Source organism: Bufo gargarizans, chromosome 6 (genome assembly GCF_014858855.1).
Source record: "Bufo gargarizans isolate SCDJY-AF-19 chromosome 6, ASM1485885v1, whole genome shotgun sequence".
In the NCBI taxonomy this organism is placed as follows: Eukaryota; Metazoa; Chordata; class Amphibia; order Anura; family Bufonidae; genus Bufo; species Bufo gargarizans.
This window is the reverse complement of record NC_058085.1, coordinates 374269922-374282931: the sequence shown is the minus strand read 5'-3', so window position 1 is coordinate 374282931 and position 13010 is coordinate 374269922. Positions and strand designations below refer to the sequence as shown.

Sequence of the window (13010 nt, the reverse complement as noted above, 5' to 3'; positions counted from 1 at the left end):
GTGTATCCCCAAGTAATACATGCTGGATCTGTGTATCCCCCAGTAATACATGCTGGATCTGTGTGTCCTCCCAGTAATACATGCAAGATATGTGTGTCCTCCCAGTAATACATGCTGGATCTGTGTATCCCCCAGTAATACATGCTGGATCTGTGTGTCCTCCCAGTAATACATGCTGTATCTGTGTGTCCTCCCAGTAATACATGCTGGATCTGTGTGTCCTCCCAGTAATACAGGCTGGATCTGTGTATCCCCCAGTAATACATGCTAGATCTGTGTGTCCCCCTAGTAATACATGCTGGATCTGTGTATCCCCCAATAATACACGCTGGATCTGTGTGTGTCCCCAGTAATACAGGCTGGATCATTATATCCCCCACAGAGCCAGACCGTAGGGCCACTGTATGTGGAAGCAGTGCCCATTCACTTGAATGGGGTCCGCGATCCGATGGTCTGCACCACAAAAAAGTAGTACATGCACTACTTTTTTGTGGTGCAGGGGCACGGACAGAAAACTCGCAGAAGCACACTGTAATGCTTCAGTCGGCTTCCGATCCGCACTGCACCGTATATTGTGGACCCACTGTTTGCAGTACGGGCATGGCGGGCAATGACTGAGAAAAGGGGGGGAGAGCCGAGAGAGACATCAGAAACAGGAGCCCAGCTGGTGGGGAAGGACTCCGGCTTACATGCAGGAGCAAAATATTAGGAACTTTTTTCATGATGACAATTTAAAAGTTGTTTAATTTTCCAAACCTCACACCATTTCATGTTTACAGCTCCGAGGCAGACCTATGTATCTCCATGGTAACAGACTACAAACAAATCGTGTGTGTGCCGCAGTCGTGTTGCTCCACTCCATCTCCTCCTTTTCATAACCTACAGATAGCAGAGAAGAGGGTGGATGGAAGTGAGCGGCGAGCGCGGAGACATCGGAGACATCTGTACCCACGGAGACACACAGGTCTGCAGAAGAGCTGTGTACACAAATGGAGGGCATTTACAATCAAGACTATATGGAAAGTTGCTTCAGATTTTATTTTAGATGAGAAAACTGAGCTATAAAATGTTGGTTGCAAAAATATACACGCCTCTTAAACAATGTTTCACTATCGTATACATTGTCATGCCAACTGCTGAGGACTCTTTGTAGGATACTGTTCTTTGCTGAGAGGAGGAAGGCAGAGAACTGAGCATCCTCATCACCCTCATCATCCTCTACTGCATCCCTGGATGAGGCGGCTGCAGTGCGGGGGAGCCGCCAGCAGATGGCACCGTCTCATTGTTCTGTCCATGGTGCTGATAGGGCTTCAGGATACAGGGAGATCTATGTACATTACTAAGCAAATAGCCCTGAATAAAAGAATGGAAAATACTGGAGCATCATTGATAAGATGCCGCTGCTAGGGTCAGATATGCTCAAATATGAATGCCCATATCTGATGACATCCTGGGCTACCTCGCAATGATACGCCAGCCTCAAAGGTAACCTGCCATTCACAGGTGGGTCCTTAATCAGGATCATTTTTGTTTTAAGTTGCACCTGTTGAAATTTGGCCATATCCCTATATATACATATATTTAAGGTGGAACTGCTCTTTTTAAGGTGGAATGATTCCAGCAGCTCCCACAGAAGCATATTGCACTGTTAGTATATAAATCCAGGAGTACACAGTAAAAGTAACAAAACTGTCACATTAAATCAACGCGCTGGGTGGAGGAGCGGGGGAGGGTTGCAGCGTGGGACAGACCGCATACGGTATTAATCTCCGGGGCAGCTGGTACCTGGAGGACAGGTGAGCAGATTTATAGGTAGGTAATCAGCAGACTTTGCTCTCCTGTGCAGGACTCTAAATGGTGAAGCCAAATGTATGGCCTGCGGATGGGAAGAGTTAATATCCGCAGCTTCTCTGCCTCCTGGATTCATTGGAAGGAAGTGAATGGAAAATACTGTTAAGTAAAACTGCAGCCGGAGCAGCGGGGTCTCCAGTTCTATGTAAATGAAGCTTAATCGTTGTATAATGAATATATAACAGATATATTATAATAGGTGTTGTGTTTCAGTTTTACTTTTCAACATCTCTGCATCCTGTCAATGAATTGATAACATACTGGCTGAAAACCAACCTAGTCCTGCTCAGCTGTGCCCAGGCTGGGCGATCTTCTGTGAGGACGTTTGGTATTACTCGCCGCTCCCTGTTCTTCTTCTCCGGATGTCTGAGCGGCACTAAGTCCTGGCCGCAGACGCACTGTGATCGGACACTGTGCGACCTCAGGTCTCAGTGTAACGTGGGCGTAGACGCAGTTCCGCGCAAAGAGCGGAGGCGCCCGCAGGAGGAGAAGAGAGGTGAGTAGTTTTTTTTTTTGTTCCGGTCTGAGGTCTGCATTAAAGGGACCCGGGACGGGGGGCTTCAAAAATCTGCTGTGGGGCCCAGTCAGTTCTAGTTGCCCCACTGTATATATAAAACATTCTCCAGTACTTCCAGTTTGCTGCACTGTATAGAATAGAAACCATAACTCTTCATAACTCCATAGAAGACCAGTATCTCCCAGTGCAATCGTTCATGATTATTAACAGGTGCCCCCACCTATGGGTGCCACTGCTCCACCTCCATTCTCCTGTGGAGGTCACCGTGCCTGGAGCACTGCACCATAGGGGGGGTGCAATACTTGCATGTGCACCAGTTCCTGATTTCCAGGAGGGTCCCAATGGCCCCCATCTGTATGTACTGTGTGATAGCTGGAGGATCCCTAGAATGGATCGGGGCCCTGGAGCTTCAGGCTATGCTTCTTCTTAGTGCCTTTTAAAATGCTGCATTTGGGGAGGGGGCGTAGAGGGGCCCCCGCAGGAGAGACACCGCTTCCATGTCTGGAGGGCTTATTTAATGTCATCTCTATCCAAGTGGAAAAATGAGACTGAAATCCTAGATGAGCCGCCATTACCCCAATTCAGCTTCCTCTGCCGTAGGCAATACCTGTCATCTGTGCCGCGCTCAGAAGTGCATGCCCTGTGATAACGAGCAATGAATGACTGTCACCTAAGTGTCAGCTCTTCAGCCCCGGCCATTGGCTCCTAGATTGTGTGAGGGTCTCTTCCATCACAACCAGATCCTGTCCTTCCATCGCCAGCAATGAATGCAGCCTTGATGGACGAGGGGTCTTGTATATGGCCAGTCACTGACAGGGCTGCCGGGGTTAGGACTAGTGACTCCTGCTTATCTGCACTGTCTATTGGAGTCTGACATATTCTGAAATCCATCAACTTGTCTCTCCCCTATGCTCTACACTGAAGCACAATTCACACTAAAGCTCAGCAGTAAGGTAGTACATAAAGTGCTGATCTCTACTGGTGGTCACATCCATTCTAGTCACAGGAATGTTCACCCTCTTAGGGGTAGGTCTTCAGAAGCCATACGCCGCCGGTCCTCACTGCCCATGGGGCTAAGCTTGAGGTCAACTTGAGCTGTAGCAGCTGAGAGGAGATGATGGGAGTTGGAGTTGGGTAACAGCTGAGGGGCCACATATTAGACACCATTGATTTCCATTGTACCCCAGACCCTAATGGCACTAGAGATGGCGCCCAATCAATGCAAAAAAAATAATAATAATAATATATATATATATTATTACCGGGACAAAACAGAATGTAGGCTCCTGAACCAAGCATCATACACCGAGCCTGGATGGTCTGCACACAGTGGCTATGAAAGGGTTAACCCCCCCCTTCATTACCAGTGTTACAATGTATCAGGGTTGTTTGTGCGGACTACTGACCACAGCAGAACTGCGGCTCAGCAAAACTCAGATGTTACCCAAGAGCTGCGCTCCGACCGCTGGAATCATCGACAAATGAACCACAACATGTTTATCGCTGTCCGGCTGCTACTTAGTGGTGAAGATAATTACCTGGTGAATAATAATCACCGGCCGAAACCAGCAGCGGCGAGTAAACAGCGCTGAGCACCGCGCGCTGCTGCACGCCGCCTTCCAAGACGAGGACATTAATCTTCAAAGGCAGGACGAAAAATCAGAAGATCCCCAGAGTCGTCGTCTTCTGTCAAGTTGTCAGAAATTCTGCTCAGATGTTTCTGTTCCTGGAAAAGCTGGGTGATCCTCCATCACCGCTCTAATGGGGGATGTCACTCAGCTCTCCCGAGCTACTGAAAAGCAAATCGAGTTATATATTCATATAGGACAGGGTGATCTGAAATGACAGACCCTGGCAGACGCCATTCCGAAGTCCAGGAAAGTTGGGTAACAGCCCTTCAGAAAGACCACAGAGGTACTCATCCAAGTTCCCTAGATACAGAAAAAAGTAAGAAACTGCAGATTATTGAATGGTTGTCACCCAGCTTTCCCAATAGAACAGGGGATGTAACACTAAACCAGGCATGTATCACATTCGGGAGCCCGGGAAAGCTGGGTGTCAATCCCTGTGCTGACCGTACTGGTTGTCACCCAGCTTTCCCAATGGAACAGAAGATGTAACACTAAACCAGGCATATATGACATTCAGGAGCTTGGGAAAGATGGGTGTCAATCCCTGTACTGGCCATACTGGTTGTCACCCAGCTCTCACAATGGAACAGGCAGATATGACATTCAGGAGCTTGGGAAAGCTGGGTGTCAAAACCTGTACTGGCCATACTGGTTGTCACCCAGCTTTCTCAATGGAACAGGCAGATATGACATTCAGGAGCCTGGGAAAGCTGGGTGTCAAAACCTGTACTGGCTATACTGGTTGTCACCCAGCTTTCTCAATGGAACAGGAGATGTAACATTAAACTAGGGAAATATCACATTCAGGAGCCTGGGAAAGCTGGGTGACAAACCCTGTACTGGCCATACTGGTTGTCACCCAGCTTTCCCAATGGAACAGGCGGATATGACATTCAGGAGCTTGGGAAAGCTGGGTGACAATCCCTGTACTGGCCATACTGGTTGTCACCCAGCTTTCCCAATGGAACAGGCGGATATGACATTCAGGAGCTTGGGAAAGCTGGGTGACAATCCCTGTACTGACCATACTGGTTGTCATCCAGCTTTCTCAATGGAACAGAAGGTGTAACATTAAACTAGGGAAATATCACATTCAGGAGCCTGGGAAAGCTGGGTGACAAACCCTATACTGGCCATAATGGTTGTCACCCAGCTTTCCCGGAAGCAGATAGGGATGATTTCCGGAGTGGGTGATTCCAGGCTTTAGGCACACAAGTTTTTGGAACATTTTGTCCATCAGATAACGGGTATGTGTAATAAATCTGCTCTTGTGTAATACCTGGCGGCTTATTATAACGCACAAGGAATGGGGGTCAGTGTATAAACTGGTGGAGATAACCTCAGCAGGAAGCACTGGCGGGGGAGGGGAGTGTTATTTGGGGAGGACTCCTATTATATGGCATTATGTGCTTCCTGTAGATTATAAGGCCTTTACGGATCATCTGGAGACTTAAGACCATAAATACGGGAATCTCCATGAGCTCCTGTCACCTCCTTGAAGTCCTCATTGACTCTTAATAACCATATAATGTACAGAATTAAAGATGCTATCCTGTATGCAAACTGGTGGGACTGGCAGGAAGATATAGCCCTATAATCACCCTTCAGCCATATTCAATATCAAACTACCTTTTAGCTGTAATTACCCCATATAACGAGCCCAAGACCCGGACTCCCATGGCTCTGCAGAACACCACAGTATTCTATGTCCTGATAGTTTGCTACAATGTATCAATACTTGCAAGCATATCTGCATTGTCCAGACTGGATACAGTTGTACCAGACCCCCAGCTCTGAGCAGGACTAGGTTTAGGAAAAAAAAAATGTTTGTACACTAGAATTTTTTCTATTCACAGACAGCAAGCAGGGATCTTGAAAATGATGAAGAATTAAAACACAAAATGTATTAGAAAGCTGCAGGAAGTGTCATGATTCTCCGGCCGGGCCCTTTGATACCTGGGTCGGCGCACATCCATCGCTTCTTCAGGACGCGGCACTCGGCTTCCTTGGACCTGCGGTGAAAATGTTTAATACTTTAATGAAATATTTATTTACAGATTTCAAAAGTCCATAAAGAATGTGGAAAGCGAGATAAAGACAATGGCCAGCAGTAAAACCGCCGCCGTGCAGCCACAAACCACATCAGAACTAGAAAAACAGGTTTACAGAATATCTCCTGAAGCAGGGCCAGGACATGGGGCTGCCATCGATGATGCAGATCGTAGTCCTTGTCCCTTGCACATTAAAGTGGAAGGACTAATGCTCCGTTACACTGCAGTTTTGCTAGTGAGAATGATGGGTGTATTACTTACACACAGAGATATTTTAGTTTTACATTGCAGTTACACTTTACACCACTAGAGGTGGTACAATCTTTCTATAGAACTTGCAACAGCGCCCCCAACTGAGGAGATCATGATGGCATTAGGTTTTCTGGTCCTCACCCGTGGTAAACATTGTCCTGGATTTTATATATTTTGAAAATAATTGTATATATAACTGCGCAGTGACTCTGCCCCCTACTGGAGCAATGAGGGTAATGGCAGAGTAGCTTAGGGTATGTGGTGTCCACAGGGACTGCACAGAGGGTTGTATCAATAAAGGGTAAAGCAGACAGACCTTGGATACTCTGTGCTGTCCTCTGGCTGTATCATACAGTACTATATGGTTGTATCACGCCTCCTTGGGTACGTGTACATTATGTAATAACATACAATGACTTTCTTCTGACTGTGCTGAAGATGGCTGCCATGGCAACTCTAGGTTTCTATATTTTGGCTGTACTGTGACCAAGTCCTGGTTGTATCAAGGCTTCAGCCATTCTAAGTATAGCTTGTATCACATGGCACTTTCCTTGTTCTATGACTGTATCCTGACTGTACTGTGCATAATAACTGTACTATGACTGTATCCTGACTGTACTGTGACAGTATCCTGACTGTACTGTGCATAATAACTGTACTATGACTGTATCCTGACTGTACTGTGACTGTATCCTGACTGTACTGTGCATAATGACTGTATACTGACTGTACTGTGACTGTATACTGACTGTACTGTGCATAATGACTGTATACTGACTGTACTGTGACCAAGTCCTAGTTGTATCAAGGCTTCAGCCATTCTAGTATAGCTTGTATCGCATGGCACTTTCCTTGTTCTATGACTGTATCCTGACTGTACTGTGCATAATAACTGTACTATGACTGTATCCTGACTGTACTGTGACAGTATCCTGACTGTACTGTGCATAATAACTGTACTATGACTGTATCCTGACTGTACTGTGACTGTATCCTGACTGTACTGTGCATAATGACTGTATACTGACTGTACTGTGACTGTATACTGACTGTACTGTGCATAATGACTGTATACTGACTGTACTGTGACCAAGTCCTAGTTGTATCAAGGCTTCAGCCATTCTAGTATAGCTTGTATCGCATGGCACTTTCCTTGTTCTATGACTGTATCCTGACTGTACTGTGCATAATGACTGTACTATGACTGGATCCTGACTGTACTGTGCATAATGACTGTACTATGACTGTACACTAACTGTACTGTGTATAATGTCTGTACTCTGTATCCTTACTGAATTGAGACTGTATCCTGACTGTACTGTGACTGTCTGTGTAATGACTGTATTGCGGTTGCTGTATAATAGTTACAGTGTGACTGTATAATGACTGCACTGTGACTCTATCCCGACTACTGTATTGACTGTATAATGGTAACAGTGTGATTTTATAATGACTGTACTGTGACTATATCCTAACTGTACAATCTGTATACTGACTGTACTGTGTATAATGACTGACATGTTACTGTGTCCTGATGTTATGACTGTATATAATGGCTGTACCATGACTTTATCTGTATTGTCCTGTGACTGTATAATGGTTACAGTGTGACTGTATAATGACTGTACTGGGACTGTATAATGACTGTACTGGGACTGTATTGTTAGTGTACAGTATGGTGACTGTCCTATGACTGTATCATGACTGTACTCTGTATGATGGCTGTACTGGCTGTTACTATATCTTGTCTATAAGTATAAGTTAGTGACTATATATTGGAGGTACTGTATCTGAATACCCTGCTGCCTATATTGTGACTGTTCACTACTAGCTGTACTATCTCTTTGTTATACAATCAGTGCTATATTCACCTTATATTGTAGGTAAGTGACTGTGTGCTGCACATCCAGGTAATATAGTACATGCAGTATAAGTATACAGCAGGTAGGTACATTACACAATATACTGCCGGTACTGTCGGTAAGTGGCTGTTTCCTGCGCTCTGTCTGGTGCACCTACCCGAGAAGTGGGAGTGATCCCCGTCTGCTGTGGCCGAGGAGCTGTCCAGAAGTGTTGTCTTAGGGGCACCAGGTCCCCGCCCCCTCACAGGCTGAGGGTGTGGAGGGTGTAGAGAAGGCGAATTCCCACATGGGGGGGGGGGGGGGGGCTGACGTCGCCTGTTCTCTGGTTGAGCGCTGATTGTGCAGCTATAAATGTCCAGTGCTGGAGCTCCAGCAGAAGACAAGCAGGATCTGTCCTCTCCTGTGATCAGACCAGCAGAGTCTGCAGATGACACAGCACCCAGTGCCTGGCAGAACCCTGCACACCCTACGCACTGAGCCTACTACAGCCTGACAGCACCCACTGCAAACTGCATCCAGGACCTGACGGCACCCACTGCAAACTGCACCTAGGACCTGGCGGCACCCACTGCAAACTGTATACGGGACGTGTCGGCACCCACTGCAAACTGCACATAGGACCTGACAGCACCCACTGCAAACTGCACCTAGAACCTGGCGGCACCCACTGCAAACTGTATACGGGACGTGTCGGCACCCACTGCAAACTGTACCTAGGACCTGACAGCACCCACTGCAAACTGCACCTAGAACCTGGCGGCACCCACTGCAAACTGTATACAGGACGTGTAGGCACCCACTGCAAACTGCACCCAGGACCTGGCAGCACCCACTGCAAACTGTACCCAAGAACTGGCAGCAGCCATCGCAAACTGCACCCAGGTTCTAGAAGCACCCAATGCAAACCGTACCCAAGACCTGACAGCACCAGGCAAGCCCAGGGCGCTAAATCTTTTATAGCTTTATAGTATATGTATATAACCTATACCCAAGGCTTGGAAACACTCCACTAGCTCCAAGAATTGACGTTCCTACAGGTTGACATCGTCTAGGCAACCCTGCTACAGCCTAAAAGACCCTGCACCCAGCTCCCTCTGAGCAGAGCATCTCCTACAGCTTGCCTGCTGAACCTGCATCCAGATCCTCCAGAGAACCCGGGACCTGGTAGCACCCACTTCTTCCTACAGCACCCACCTTATTCCGGACACAAGATTCCCCACACTTTGGATCCTTGAAAGTTTATGGCTGCAATGAACTTTGTTCTTAACCCTTGCAGCTCTCTCCACACTGACCAAGGGCAGGACTGCACAGGTGAGGCCAGGTAAGAGGGTGGACTGTGTTACTCAGCAAATAAAGAAGGGCAGGGGAGCAGCAGGGAGAGCCTTGTATGACTGGTCTGGGCATCACATCTGTAAGGAGTATTGGCATCAGGCACCAGGATCCTGGAGCAGGAGGGCATGGAGGCTATAGAGAACCCCTAAGTGGAGCTCCTCACCCTGGCATGGGTTAAAGTCACACACCCAGAAGTCTGCTGAACCCAGTGAAGATCAATTCAATATTTCATGATTAATTTTGAGAACTCGGTAGCTGATAGGGGGGGCATCTCTGCTATGGAGTGCCTGGGAGACTGCTCCAACAGCACCATGCAGAATGAGACTGATACAGACATTGCTGGACCCCCTTACTCCCTCCAGGTCACCCTGGCTCTCATCTCCCTGGTGGGCATACTCATGCTCTTCACTGTGTTTGGCAATGTCCTGGTTGTCATTGCTGTGTTCACTAGTAGAGCCCTCAAAGCACCCCAGAACTTGTTCCTGGTGTCCCTGGCATCAGCTGACATTCTTGTGGCTACCTTAGTCATGCCATTTTCCTTGGCCAACGAGGTGATGGGCTACTGGTACTTTGGCAAGGTTTGGTGCGAGATCTACCTTGCATTAGATGTCCTCTTCTGTACATCATCTATAGTCCATCTATGTGCCATCAGCCTGGACCGGTACTGGTCCATCACACAAGCCATTGAGTACAACCTGAAGAGAACCCCTCGTAGAATCAAATGTATTATCTTCATCGTTTGGGTGATCTCAGCTGTTATATCATTCCCTCCACTCATTACCATTGAGAAAGAGAGTGGCAAGATTGAGGAGCCCAAGTGTAAGATCAATGAAGAGAAATGGTACATCATTTCTTCCTGCATCGGATCCTTCTTCGCCCCTTGTGTCATTATGATCCTAGTCTACATCAGGATCTACCAGATCGCCAAGAAGAGGACGAGGATCCCCCCCAGCAAAAGAAACAATGGTGAACCTGAGAAGAAGCAGAATGGCTTTTCAGACAAGGACTTGCCTGTCAAGTTGAATGGGGAGAATGCTGGAGGCTCTGGAGATGACCAGCACAGAGAAGCAGAGGCCAATGGAGTTGACATGGAGGACTCATCATCCTCAGAGCGTGGGGAAGAACACCAGTATTCCACCAAGAAGAAGCAAGACAGGGCTCTGAGGAGCAAGGGCAAGACCAAGTTGAGCCAGATCAAACCAGGGGATAGCCTTCCAAGGAGAGAGGAGGATAGTAGTGCCAAAGCCTCCCGGTGGAGAGGGAGGCAGAACAGGGAGAAGAGGTTCACCTTTGTCTTGGCTGTGGTCATTGGGGTCTTTGTCGTGTGCTGGTTCCCCTTTTTCTTCACCTACTCCCTCATTGCCATCTGTAGCAAAAGCTGCAATGTCCCTGACACTCTCTTCAAATTTTTCTTCTGGTTTGGTTATTGCAACAGTTCCCTGAACCCTGTCATCTACACCATCTTCAACCATGACTTCAGGAGAGCCTTCAAGAAGATCCTGTGTAAGGGGGACAGGAAAAGAATTGTGTGAGACCCCTTGACCCTTCCCCTTCTTTGCAGTCTTTTTGTATGGATACCTATGGTGGGTGGGGACTTTACCAAACAGACTTGAAGAAGCCCCCATCCCCTCCAACTGTCTCATGCAGTAAAAACTGGAGCCCTCAGAGGGAGCAGCCTGTCTTCGTTTTGTAAGGCATGCCGCTTTAAGTGATGATGATGATGATATTATTATAAATATTTTAATATATTTTAATACTAAAGTGACTGCTCTGTATGATTATTGAAGGGTTTGTTGCCCCCATTGTTACAGTGTTGACTCTCATCTTGTTACATTGTATATTCTCTTTACATTTTTTTATGCCTTCATTTTGCAGAAGGGCTGGTGTTAACTCTTTGTCTACCAAATCTTCAAACACTGGGTCTGTGCGTGTGTGTGTGTGTTCAGAAGTATTTCAGCAGTGAACAGGTTAATGTTGCTGTGCACAGAGGTAGATTGGGGTGTAAAATAGGCGGCTCTGACAACTGCAACCCTCTTCTGCTAGGTAAACACACACTGCAGCCTCCTCCTCCTCGGTTCCTGTGCATCTGGTTATTTTGTGTCTGCACCATCATTATCATTTAAAACCTTAATTTGTTGCATAATAGATCTTCCCTGCTTGTTGTGCAGGAAAGGACATCCAGGCTGCGATTTAGGGACTAGACAGTCCTTCTGGACCAGGGAGGGGCTGCAGGGTAGATGATGAGCTCAGTGTCCAAATGACCATAAAAGCTACTGATGGAAACTCTCAAGTCATTCTTCTCTCCAATGGCCGTGGTGTGGTTGAATGCAATCTGTTGCTCTCTGTTCTCAGGTGACTACAATCTTCTGACATTTGTGCTCTTGTGGTCACACTGCTGCATCTATGAAACCTGGGGATTCTTAGGTTCAGTGGCCCTTTAAGGGAGTAATGACATTACCGGGAGGGGCGATGTTATGGCGCAGCTAGAATGTTTTTTTTTTTAATGCATTCACATGATAGTCCCCGGTATATCCACTGGCTGTATGTGTGCGAGGAGCAGGTAGTGTATGAAGAGTGAATGTACTGTGCAACCTGTGGCACTCCACCTGTTTCGTTTAAAGCTACAACTCCCATCATGTTGTTTCCTGCAGGACATACTGAGATTTGTAGGAACGACACAGGCTGCAGATCACTAATCTGAAGGATCAAGGGACCTGAAGATGCCAAATGAATCTTATCGCCTAGTATTTGTACCAGGGTATGGGGAAAAAGTGCTCTCCAACCTTAGTTCTCGTGATTTCTCCTAAACTACAGCCCCTAATATGCACTGAGTTATGATTTGACTTTGGAGTCTACTTCATAGGGGGTGCAGATGTTGGAGTGGGCCCTTAAAGGGAACCTGTCACCAGCGACCCTCCTGTCCAGCTGTGGACACATAGCTCTGGTTCCCCTGATGAAAACTCTTGTTTTTTCTTTTGTTGATCCGACGCTCCGCTCCTGAGTCATGATACTCCGCTCCGTTCAGTGGCCGCCCCTCCCTCGCTGTTTTGAATGATAGGGCCAGGCAATGACAAAGTAGCAAGTGAGGGGCTGGCCACAGAACGGAGTGGAGCATGGGTGCAACAAGAGCAAGAGTCACGCCCTCATTGCACAAAAGGTCTAATTTGAATATTGAGAAAAATTATCATAAATCGGGAACAGATCCTCGGATCAACAAAAGGAAAACAGCATTTTAATAAGGTGAAGCACAGCTATGTTTCCATGCAAACAGCAGGACAGGGAGGTCACTGGTGACAGATTCCCTTTAAGTCCTTTCTCCTAAAGGACCCTAAGATGCAGATTTTCAGTCTGAGTCCCAGCAGCTCCAAGCTACACCTTTGTATCCTATGAATGCCATCCTTACAGAGCAGCCATCACAAAGTACATTTTGTTAAATATTCATAACTTCAGAGATTAATGTAAATACATCCTCTTTTATACTCCAGAGCTGTACTCCCTATTCTGCTGGTGCAGT

At 47.0% G+C, this 13010-nt stretch overlaps 1 protein-coding gene across 1 annotated transcript; it reads left to right on the top strand.

Moving 5' to 3' along the window:
- Positions 1-8510: 8510 nt before the first annotated feature.
- LOC122941153 (alpha-2A adrenergic receptor-like) lies at positions 8511-11070 on the top strand. Its single transcript, XM_044298184.1, has one exon. The coding sequence runs from the start codon at positions 9727-9729 to the stop codon at positions 11026-11028; it is 1302 nt and encodes a 433-aa protein (XP_044154119.1). The 5' UTR covers positions 8511-9726; the 3' UTR covers positions 11029-11070.
- Positions 11071-13010: the final 1940 nt, after the last annotated feature.